This window comes from Gossypium hirsutum, chromosome D04 (genome assembly GCF_007990345.1).
Source record: "Gossypium hirsutum isolate 1008001.06 chromosome D04, Gossypium_hirsutum_v2.1, whole genome shotgun sequence".
Lineage (NCBI taxonomy): Eukaryota > Viridiplantae > Streptophyta > Magnoliopsida > Malvales > Malvaceae > Gossypium > Gossypium hirsutum.
Window position 1 is genome coordinate 10088128 of NC_053440.1, and position 12607 is coordinate 10100734.

At 33.1% G+C, this 12607-nt stretch overlaps 1 protein-coding gene across 5 annotated transcripts; it reads right to left on the reverse strand.

The window, feature by feature from the left end:
- Positions 1–154: 154 nt before the first annotated feature.
- On the reverse strand, positions 155–8262 carry LOC107926069 (DExH-box ATP-dependent RNA helicase DExH17). 5 transcript variants are annotated; one of them, XM_041091927.1, is made up of 27 exons: positions 7846–8262; positions 7335–7518; positions 7016–7177; positions 6647–6884; positions 6488–6524; positions 6356–6402; positions 6221–6276; positions 6053–6074; positions 5715–5927; positions 5475–5631; positions 5326–5377; positions 5072–5143; positions 4907–4956; positions 4504–4621; positions 4366–4429; positions 4209–4292; positions 3991–4116; positions 3525–3721; positions 3222–3410; positions 2653–2907; positions 2524–2573; positions 2268–2285; positions 1712–1791; positions 1433–1631; positions 1310–1344; positions 897–1220; positions 155–813 (listed from the first exon to the last, which is right to left on the reverse strand). In XM_041091927.1, exons 1-27 carry the CDS (start codon positions 7911–7913, stop codon positions 239–241), a joined length of 3672 nt encoding a protein of 1223 aa, XP_040947861.1. In that variant the 5' UTR covers positions 7914–8262; the 3' UTR covers positions 155–238. The 5 variants fall into 5 exon arrangements, with proteins under 5 accessions (XP_040947861.1, XP_040947860.1, XP_016712345.2 ...); XM_041091926.1 differs by having other exon boundaries at positions 2268–2288; XM_016856856.2 differs by having other exon boundaries at positions 6221–6258; positions 7846–8261.
- Positions 8263–12607: the final 4345 nt, after the last annotated feature.

A 12607-nucleotide genomic window follows, 5' to 3' on the forward strand; every position in this document is an offset into this window, starting at 1 on the left:
CAGTTTATTTAATTACTTTTTTTTTTCTAAAAATACTAAACTTTAGCCTGCTCTTGACTATATTAACACAACCAAAACGCGATTACCAGGATTCAGCCAAGTTTCATCTATCAGTTTTCAGCCCTATTAAAGAAAATGAAGATCGAAAGAGCAATGAAATACTACAATTTTTCCGATGAAATTGACAAACTAGAAAAACGTAACTGCCAATTTTGTAGTGCTGAAAGGTGAAAAGAAATCAGAGAAATGAAAAAACACTCTGAAAGCCAAGAAATGAACCTACTTCCCTGGCTTGGTCTGTAGAGGCCAGTGAGCGGCTCTGCCTTTCTGAGTCACTTGGAGATGGCTTGTCTTTCCGACCATCCTGGATAGAGCTTCCAAGATCTGCTAGATGCTTGCTGTTCTTCGCCATTGAAATATCAAATGATAGCATTTGAACGGATGATGTGGCAGTTTTGGTGCTTGAAACTTTGGGAGAAACAGCCGATTCTCCATTTGCTCCACCGGAACTTCCTTGGAGTACATTGTTTTTCGTCTTTGTGCCGACCTTGGTGCCACAGGCGTCTCTGTTGACTTCGCCAGGTTCAGGTTCTGAAATGACCATTGCATATTTTGATGTTCCTAATGTAGCATTGCCAGATTCTGGCTGATTGGCAGAGTTGTGTTCCTCAGTACAAATGCAACAGTCGGTATCAATGGGCTTTGGCGTGTTGATTACCGGAAAATGCTTGGACTTTTTTCGTATGTGATCAAATATTGCTTCTTCAGTCAGACTTTTGAAAGAGAACGCTTCAGGTTCAGATGGAAGATAACCTAGAGAGAACAAGCAACGGTTTAAAAACCAAACTAGAATAAGAAATGACGACTTGCGTACAAATTTTTCATAAAAAATGCACCTGATTCATCCGTGAGATTAATTGTAACTGAGCTCCCAGCAGTAATATGATGCTTTCCAGTTAGATAGTTATTGTGATCATCAGCAATCTGTTCGTGCCCTGTGGATTCAGGTAAAGGATCAAGCAATATATGTTGACGAATTTTGCTTTTCTCTTGGTCAGAGGAGCGTTTTCTTGTGAGAATTAAGCCTCCAGATGATGGGGAATAGGCATTGTTTGGAGTCAAGAGAGGAAAGTTCTTGGCTTTTTCTCGTATATGGTCAAATATTGATTGCTCAGTGATGATTTTACAATCATCATTTTCAATTCCAGCAGCAAACTCTCCTACAGAATTTTTTTAGGCGGAAATACTGCGTGAAATAGGCAAAAAAGATGCTAGGATATCTAATGAAAATCACAGCATAATCCCATACCTTCTAGTTCTTCATCCAAGAGGTTGAAACTGGGCCTGGAATAAAAAAGGAATTAGATGACACGATGAAAGGGTGTAAATGAAATGAGTTACTTGAAATCCAGAAGAATTCTCTGTTTCTCACATTGAAGAACTTTCCCTTTTAGATCCAATCGAATCAGGAGGTCTTTGGACAAAAGATTTATGTGTGGCTGCATTGTCATCTTCTATAACATAAACTTCCTCAGGAGCAAAAAACTGAGTTGGTTTCCTTGCACGTTTAAGATTGGCATTTGAATTGCTCTCCTTAACCAGCAGAAGTTTTTCATGGAGATCAACTCCAACTGCATGGATAAAACTGCAAAAATGAGTCTTTAAACCTGGAATTTATGCACAGTGTATTTATGACTTTTAGAAACTTAGCTGTATTCTTCAAAAACAAGATCAGCCTTTATGGTCATCTTTCCGAGGGGGTTTGACACGAGGGTTGTCGTGCTGTAGGGGCTGCAAGTATAACCAAACATTCTACACTAAGTAATTAAAGACCTAGCAAATTGAACTAAACTCATTCATGAACTCAATCAAGTAGAACTGCCAGTCGGTTCTGTAAGTTAAGTCCACTGCAATTAAGGAAAAATGATTCTGAAAAAGCATTAGTTTTAAGGGCATTCATTTCCGTCTTCACCTAGTCTGAACTCTAAACTTATACGTCCAATTCATAACTTGGCTGGCATAAATAATAACTAAAACATGATAGAACACGAAAAAGTAACACGAACAAGACTCAAAACATATTAAATTGGCATAAATAATAACTAAAACATGATAGAACATGAAAAAGTAACACGAACAAGACTCAAAACATTTTAAATTGTTAAATTTATACGCTTGTCGTCGTGTAAGTGACGAAAACCTGTTTCAACGTATTATTATTAGGCTGATGTTTACAAAATAAGGTGTTCGAGAAGAAGATTGCATACCTTAAAAACTCATCCACTCTGCTGCAACCAAGTCAGATAAAGTTAGAAAGTAATATAGAGGAAACAAGCACAGGTAGCATCTAGAATTAAGCTTTCCACCAAAGTTCACCATTTGGCATAACAAAATCCATAAAGGAAAACAAAAAGTCTTCCTGACTTTTATTTGACAAAAATATTCGATTAAATAAGACATCTGTTTGAGAAAAAACACCATCGTTGCTCAAAACTGTAGTATCCAAATTAATATTAATAGCACCTTATCTTCTCATGGAAAAGAATTAGGTTATCTTCTTCTGAAGCAACGATCTGTAAGAGAATATGTTTAGTAAATTATATTTCATTAATGACTAATTAAGTAGTATGAAGAAACATCCGGATAACCTACCATGTCAGCATAGTGTCGCTTGGTTGATTGGACCCCTTGTGATGATAGCCTAGTCAATGTTACTGCTAACTTAGACTTCCCTTGCCTCTGGCATTCACTTACCTCGATCTTGATGTCAACTTTTGGAGGCAATGACGTGAGAGACTCCTTGATATGATTTCCAAAAGGAAACTTTCTACCAGTAACTAATTCTATCCTCCTTGGATCCGCTTCAGCTAATGTCTCAAATGATTTAATTCCCATTGAATGCAGTGCCTGAATAAAAGGAATAAATATAATGAGAGGACATTGAATCTAACAGATATTTAGAAATCCTTGTTTGCTCTCACCCCTTTTTTTTATTTTCCCAAGTATCTTTGTCCAGTTTTTATGTCCAACGCATATCCAGACATAGGTATGAGGATATGGCATTCCATGAATTCTTTAAGTTTATGTAAACAAGTTAGAAATTTTGAACATGTCCATTCGGACATATACTAATACCCAACACTTACATCTGGGTCCAAGTAACATAGGTAGATAGAATAAATGTAGCATTATCAAACAAATTAGTACTCGTCAAAGAAAACCTTTGCTGTCACCATGCCAATGCCAGGTAATTGTTTCAGCAGGTATGGACTGTCATCCCAGAGTTTCTGATATAACGACTTGGCTAAAAGGGACGAGTTCAGGGCTCCTCTATAGTTCTTTTTGTATATAAAATATTCTTTCATACACTTGGCAATTCTAGCCCCATTTGAGCATATTGAATTTGCATCCTAAGGCAAACAAGCCAATTCATAATTTCATCAGTTCAACTTTGAAGTAATTCTTCTAAAAAAGGTTATATCCATAATTAAAGTAAAAGGATAATCGAATTGAGGTCAATAAACCTGGGTCATGGATAAATCAGGAACTAAAGGATCCCCGGTTAAGCAGTCATTTGCCAAAACAAATATCTTTTCTTCTCTAGTTTGAATGCGTTTTTTCCGTTTTCCCTTATCACCGGTGACATGAAAACGGAGGCGGCCATCTTTGTCTCCATTTAAGTCATTCAAAACTTTCTTCTCATTGCGTCTGAGCTGTATCCCTTCGTTTTCAGAACATTAGTGTATCACTTTCATACTTTCTTGATCATGTACAAAATTTACTGTTTTTAAGTAACTTGTCTATCTGGACATAGATACTACGATTTTCCAAGGACCCCTTTGAATACATAGAAATTTTAGAAATTTATGCATACTCATAACGAACATATATATCCAATATTCACACCCGAATCCAAATATCATCGAGAAAACAACAATTTTTTTAACCAAAAAGAAAAAGAAACAACTATTACTAGATAGGGATACATACAAGCAATCTCCTCAGCATGGCAGATAATCTGTAGTACTTCTTCCAAACTACAGCTAGATGGTGCTTGCATAATGTGTTTCATGGTGTTAAATTTCAAATAGTACTTTGTCATCAATCTTCCTGGCTCTGGAAAAAAGGAAGTGATAATAAAGGGTAGGAATTAATGATATGTTTATACTTAAGGAAAACTAAGCGAAAGCTTAAAATTTTCAAGATACCTTGTGGCTTCAAGGCAAAACCTTCTTGATCAGTCTGGACCATTTGGTGGCATGATAGCTCATTAACATTTTGAACACAAATTTCTGGTTTAAACAACATTGATGAGTAATATGATGTCAAAACAAACACAATAAATCAAAATGGAAAGAAGTAGACCTTGCATATGCTTCTCTACTTGTTCTCTTCGAATTCCTTTTTTAACTGCATAATTCCCAGGATTCTGATTGTGCATCCAAGGTGTCAAATTTTGAAGTAAAATAAATTATATGATTCAAAAGATGGCTATATACATGCCTTTTTCATTCTCACATATAAATATGAGCACTTCATCCACTCAATTGCCTTTGTGATGTCAGAGATGGTCAATTGAACTATTTCTGCAGTTAAGTGTTCCGTCAAGCATGAGAGCAACCTACATTGGTAAGACAAATGCAAAGCACACAATTAGAAGATATCGCCCAGTTTTCATAGAAGGCACGCACTATTGCAGAAGTCAAGAATAACAAATCTTATATCACTCAAACTTAAGTGTGAGTGTCAAATGCGAATATGTGTCCATCACGGATATGTTTAACTTTTTTTAAGTTTTTACATGTATTTGGAGTATATCCTTATACCCATGTTTGAATATATATCGAACACAAGTATTTAAGAAAATTGAAAGGTCAGAGCAACATATTAAAAGTTGTTGACATACTGTGATTCTACCATTTCACATCCATTGAGGAGATTCTCATATAAATGAACCTGAGATCATGTATGAAAATCATAGAAGACAATTTAGCAATAATCAAGCATGGCTAAATTAGTGATAGTAAAGCAATATGCTAGGGAATCGGAACAAATCACAGTGTTAAACTACCGTTTCTCGTCTAGTCATGATTATAACCATCCCTGTATCTTCAAATGGGGGCCGACCTGCCCTCCCGCACATCTGAATAGAAAAAAACTAGTTTAAATATATCCATATACAAGAATACTTAAAAACATGGACATCAATGCAAGTACAACCTAATGGGGATAGAGATAAGCAGCAGGTAGGAGAGTAGAGAAAATCTAGTGATTTATGACTTTAAAAGTAACTCAGAACTATTGAAGATCCATGTAATAACACACCTGTAGTATCATTGATCGGTCATATTCCATGTAAAGGCCTTTTTCTTTGTTGCTGAATAAAATGAATTTTTTGAAACATTAGATACAATAGATGATGCTCTGGCCTCCTATGGGAACAAAAATTAGTTGAGGGAAACAGGCTGACTTACAAATGTTGTGTTGACTTTATTACAACTGTATGAGCTGGTAGGTTGATTCCATGGGCAAGAGTATTTGTGGTGCATAAAACTTGTACATCACCATTAAGAAAAAGACCTTCAATGAGATTACGATCCTTGAGACTAAGCCCACCATTATGATAACCAACTGCAAACATAGAATGGGACATCAACTTGACAAGCAATTTTTCAGGACAATGAGTGTCATAGCAGTATAAGTACACCCTTTACCTCCATAAAGAATATAAGATTGCATTTGTTTGTCACTGCATGACAGGGAAGCCTCCCGTAGCCTTTCCTGTTGTTCACTACTTTTAATAAATGGATTTGAATAACCAAAGGTCATTACAATCTGAGAGAGGCGTTGTGCTGCTTCTTGTGCCCCGCTTCTAGTTGAGCAAAAAACTAGAGCGGATTTTCCTCTTGAATATTGCATTAGAATATCTGCAATCAGTTTCGACCAATAGTTATATATATGCTCTTTTACGATAAAAGATGACTTGAGTGCATATACCAGAAACAATCAGTAAACCTTTAATAAGACATTAAGTCAAGAAGTTGAATCTTACCAAAAATATAGTTTTGGAGGCGCTGGTGATGACACATAGAGACAATCACTAGTGTTAGATGAATTTGAACTTTTTGACTAATGGTATATGTTCTTATATCTTCCCTTACAGTCTAAATATTTCTAGTAAGAAGGTGTATGACTTACTAATATAAATACAATTACTTGCCTTTTCAAATAGGAAGTCATTTTTTGCAGAGGCATACCCTGCAAGGAAGGCATTTACTGTTGTGAAAGAAATGCACTTGAGATAACTTTGGAAAGACAATTTTGAAGATGGAACATCTAAAAGGAAAACGCTTACCAAAAACTTTAGTGGTCAACTTTACAGGCCTCATTTCCTCTCCAAACCTGTTAAAACATTAGAAAGTTAATGGGGATATGATTCTACTGCAAATTAAGAGAAGATAACGCAGAAATCCCATCATTAACTCACCTCTTGATTCCTTGGACAGGGACCTCGAGCCATTCAGCTGTGCTTGTTGGTATGCAGTGTGTATGTTATTAAAATTTAAGTCATTTTCCATCTTTTGGAAGTAAAAGTTTCAAATAAAACCAGATTAACTCTTTAGCACCTATAAGAGGAAAGTTTTACCAAGGTCCTCAGTATTTGGAATAGTGGCTGACACAGCTAAAAAACGAACAGAAGCCAGAGCACTTGATTTCATTTCTGGGTTGCGAGCAAGCATTTTTATTCTGCTAACTATTGCTTCCAAAGTTGCCCCACGAAGATCATTCAGTAGGTGAACTTCATCAATAAGTAAAAGTGATATGTCACTGAAAAAGCTCAAGCCTCCATCTTTTATGCGATATCGAGTCACTGCATCAAATTTCTAAGTAAAAAAAGAAAACCCATCAAATCATGCAATTCTTGCCCCAACAGAACCATTTAAAAGAGGATCACATTGCAACAAAGGAGTAAATTCGCGGTTTGGGTTTTGGTATGACATGTAAATGTACTCACCTCAGGAGTGGTTAAAATGATATCTGCTTCTTGAATATTCCTTGTGCTATAAGAATCGTTATCACCTGTCAACTCCAGGCAACTTATCCCCAATGAACCAAACTTCTGAGTCCAATCACGCAGCTTCTCTTGTACTAAAGCTTTTGATGGAGCTATGTAGATCTTTAGACCAAATCAAAACAAAAAATAAGAATAGTCTCAACATGAGTTAACTGAAGACTAAGCCAAAAGAAAAGGCGCTTTGTGTGCTTTTATGTCCTAAAGCACTAAATTAAGTGCCTAGAAACTTAATACTGCCCATGAGTGGTGGAGACTCAACTGTTTTTAGTGTTCCCTTTATATGGACAAACCTTCCATCGCCAGAGATAAACCTTGAAAGAAGCCTCAAAATGCAGAGCTCAAAGAGCACGGTTTTCCCACTTCCGGTAGGAGCTGAAATTACCATGTTTACATCGGAGAGGAAACAAACAGGAAAGCATTCACTCTGCAGTGAATTAAAGTACCTGCAAATAACAATAAAAACCATGGAATCCTGGATTTGCTTCAGCCTTTCAAGAAAATAGATAAAAATGATATCAAGTTATGCTTGTAATCATTTACAAAGAGATTTAAATTGCAGTCGTGAACTCGCACCGCTTTTAAGGTGATTATAAACATAATAAATGATACCACAATGAATTGCAGTATATATTGGCTGTGAATATCAACGACGTTGAGTACTAAAACCACATTGCGGTCAATATTTAAATCCGTTCAGAATCAAGCTAAATCCATACAATGTTATTTTCAAACTCTCAAAATGCCAAAATTTAAAGTTGAAGTACATTTACCTGAAGTTAAAGATTGAACGGAAAGGCTCTGGTAAATCGAACACGGATTTCAGTGAATATGAATCCATAATCAAACTCTCTTGCTATCAATCTGAGGCAAGGAGAAGCTTTTTTTTTTTTAAAGCTAATATTATTTTTTGTAAAAAAGCCCAAAATGTCTCTGTTTAAAATTTTGAAAAGCTTGGATATTTATAACTTGAATTCTTTTTTTTTTTTTGATGCACACATTTTTATGCTCTTCCCCGTTTTTTTTTTTTTCTTAAGATTTAACAGGGCTTTTTAAAAGTAACTTTGACATGAAAAATATTTTTAAATAAAATGAACTTTTAAATAAAGAATTTTTTTACTTTTTACTCAAATAAAAAAATGAAAATTTTTAATTTTTCTCTCCTACAAACACTTTTGACAGAAAAAACTAATATTATCTTTTTGTAAAAAAGCACAAGAGGTTGTGCTTAAATTTGGAATAAACGCTTGGATATTTATAACTTGAATTCATCCTTTCTGGCGCGCACAATTTTATGCTCCTCCCCGCTTTTTCGGCTGTGTTTAACAGTGCAAGAAATATTAAATAAATAACAAATTTTTAGTTTTTTAAGAGTATTATCCCCGAATAAAAAAGTTAAAATTTTTAATTTTTGTTTTTTAAAAATACTTTTGATAGTTTAATTACATTTTTACCTCTCTATAATTAAGCTGTTAAAAGTATTTTGAGGAGAAAAAAGTTAAAAATTTTAACTTTCTATTTGAGAAAAAATACTTTTGAAAAGTTAAAAATTTCTTTCAAAAATAGTTTATTTAGTATTTTTTTTACTTCAAAAGTGCTTTTCATGTTAAGAGTGTTTTTAAAAAGTGCTGCTAAACATAACCTAAATACTTAAATCTTAAATAAAATTTTTTAAAAATACTTCTTAAAATCATACTTTTTAAAAATAATGTTAAACTAGCCCTGAATCATATTTGGATATTATATTTATAATCTGAAATGTTTGCCTAATGTTTTAAGTTGGGCCACTATTTATTTGATAAATTGGTGGGGTAATTTTTTTCTTGAAATAAATAGATTGGGTTTTTGCTTCTCATTAATCCAAAAATAAAAAAATTATAAAAATAGGCATAAGTTCATTACACCAAACAAAATTAAAACACACATGATAAATAAATTACACAAAAACCAAAACTTCTAGAAGCAATGAGACACCGACCCTTACACCCAGTTAGTTCCTTCGTTTTTTCCCCGTCTCAAAAATATCCATCAATGCTCAAAACTGACGGTTCCACAAAACCAAGAAGGAGCGTCCAAAAAAGATATATGAGTGGGGTAATTTTTTATTTATAAGCAATTTTAAAATTTGTATTATGTTTTTTAATATTTTACTATAAGTTAGTATTAATGTAATTTTTTATTCCACAAGTAGTTTAAAAATTTTGACGTGTGTTTTTTTAAATATTTTATTATACTTTTTTTAAGATATTTGTCAATCCATTGATCTTGTAGAAAATAAAAATTTTACTAACAGTATATCAAATAATCTCCTTTATAAAATATTGAACAACACTTAACTCTCTGTATAGAGTATAAAAACTCTACTAATATTATAACAAATAATTTTCCAACGATTTAAATTATTTATAAATAGATTAATTTATTATAACATAAATGATTAAAACTCTCTCAATTTGAACATTCCGTTTTTGAAATTATGTCTTTTCATTTATCGAATCCATTAAAATATCACACTTACGAACTAGACGAATTATATAATCAATAAGGGCCTACTTAAGGGAGTTGGAGGGGGCGGCCCCTTAAAATGTAATTTTTTTCATTTAAATCCTTTAAATTTTTAAATTAGTAGAGTTAAAATTACACTTTGACTAATTTTAAAAATAATAAATTTTAATTTAATACTTTAAAAATTATAAAAATATAAGCTATTAAAATATTAAAATTATATTTTTATTATCGTAAAAATTATAATTTCATCCGAAACAAATTTTTCCAACTTTCCGCCTGATAATCAGAGTAACGAAATTTTAAGAAGTGAATACTCTTCACCGGATTAGTTAGCTCTGCTCCACCGCAATCATTTTTGCTATCAGTGTTAACTGAGCATGCTCCGCCGAACTATTACTTCTACTTCAACAGGATTTTCCTTCCACCATTTTCAGCTTCATCTTCAAATTTCCTACCAACCCTTTAGGTTTCTCCGGCTCAAATTGTGTTGCAGACAGCTTGTTCTTGGCTTCGTTTGCTGCTGTTATCACTTCTTTCAATGCCAAGGCTAAATCATCCATGGCTTTCTCGTTGTTTTCTTCTGCATCGGCAATGGATTTAAGTTCACTTTTCAGAAATCTGACTTCCTCAGCTAGTTTCTTCGCCCTTAATGAAGACGCTCGCTCATCGTCTTGCGCACGAACCAATTTCTCTCTGGTAATTTGAAACTCCAATTCAAGTCTTTTTAAATGGTCATCCCCCATGGAAGTTTGAGAGGAAACATTTGATGGGTTTTCCCATTTCTGCAAGTTTTCCAGGAGAGAATTGATTTGGTGCTTGGAATGTTCAAGTGAAACCTTTGCTTGCTCAAACTCTTTCGATTGAGCCACATATGCATCATATATATTCTTCTCCGATTCAATTTTTAAATTATGTCAAAATAATTATTAAATTTATTAAAAATATATTAAAATTTATGTTAATTAATTAGATAAATATTTTTAATAATTTTAATATATTCATATTTATTTTAAATTTTTTAAATTTTTTATATTTTTTAGAATTATTGTTAAGTATTTTTTTAAAATCAATTTGATTTTTAGCTATAGCTTAGGGACCAAATTAGTAAATAATCATTTAAATTAACATCCCACATTATCATTTAACAGATAAAATTTAACGAATGGCAAATTTGCATGTTTCGAAATATATAAAAGCTAATTTGTCCATTTTTCAAAACATGGGCCGAAATGCAATCTACTCCTAAATATAGAAACTTTCCCAATACTTTTATCCGCTTTTAACATAATTTTAGTTTTTTTTTTCTAAATAAGCATTACACGCCTTTTATAATCTTAATTAACTTTGAATACTATTGAAATTAGAATGAAGAGGATTTTCTCTTTTTAATTAGACGAAGTTTAGTTATTTTAAGTGTAATCTTATCAATTTTAGTTGACATGATATAGTTAGCTTTCTCTATAATAATTATACTATATCATCATTTCATTGTAAACAAAGTTTATTATAGAATCGATTTTTATTTTTCATTTTTAAACAACTTTTCATGTACAACAACAACAACCATAAAGTATAAAGTACATTCTTTGTAAATACCGAAAGAATCTGATATAAATAAGGAACCATCATGTCAGATCATTAAGAACAAAACTATATATGAAATTGATCTTCCAAGAAAATAGTTTTCTCTCTTTGTATAACTCTGTGATGGGGATGGAAAAAAATACGAGATATATATCTATTTCTTGGGGATCACTACCTCTTTTTAAATAATCTGTTCTTATATTAGTTTTGAGTATTTATAATTTGGCCCATCATCAAATTATAAATACAACTTATGATATCTACACATTATTTCCATGCATTTTAATACCTATGATTTATAACATAATTGATCACTTTATTTTGTATCACACTTTATAATAGCATTATATATTATACATATGTGCCTATAATTTAGGATTTTAACATTCTTTACTAAAATTTTACTATTCATTCATATCTAATTTGTGTCTGCCATTTTTGGCATGAAGTTTCATCTATCATTTTGACACAATTATTTTTTTAGGGTTTTTTCACGGTCGTTTAAGGTTTTTACAGCTTTGTTTGAGGGTTTTGGTGGGCACTATGGAGGACGAGATGGTGAATTTAAATTTCATTGATGGGGAGGAGGAGGCGTTTCAAGAAGAAGCAACTAAATTAGAAGAATAATACAAGTTTTGTTTGGTTGGAAGTTTTCTAACATAGTGTGGTGCATTTTCCTTCACTGAGAAACACCATTGTTGATCTATGGAACCCTATTGGGGCATATCCATTACATATCTAGGGTAGAAGCATTTTTTTTGTTTTAGTTTTTCTATAAAGTTTACATGAATCGGGTTCTAGGGGGATGATGTGGTTTTTTAACAATCATCTACTATTAATGCATAAGATCCAACCAGGAGAGGATCTGATTACATTGCCACTAATCTATGTGGAGTTTTGGGTGCAGATACACGATATGCCTCTGGGTCTGATGTCGAAAGCAATGGCACAATAGTTTGGGTTGTTTTGGGGGTTTTTTTCTTGATTATGATACGAAAATTCTAGCTTTAGGCATAAAGAGACATATGCGAATTAAAGTTAGATTGGATGTCCGGTTTCCTTTGAAGCAAAAAAAGAAGATTATGGTAGGGACCGGTCGAATGGTTTATGTTAGATTTCAATATAAAAAGGTTAGCCCATTTTGTTTTCTCTGTAGTAAACTCGAACATGGGGAGAGTTTTTGCCCAGTATGGGTTAGGGTGGATCCTGTTAAAATTACATTCGAGTGGGACATTTTATTACGAGCTTCGGCAAGAAGATGAGCAACAATGGTTAGCAGATAGTTGCGAGAGTCGAATGGAATAATGAGTAAAAGTTTGGATAAGGATAGAGGAGGAATTAGGCGTCATTTCGGAGATAATATAACAAATTGTTATCCAAATCCTAATCACAATTTGCTAGGATCCACAAGAGTTCAAGAGGCTAAAGCTAGGGCTTATTTAG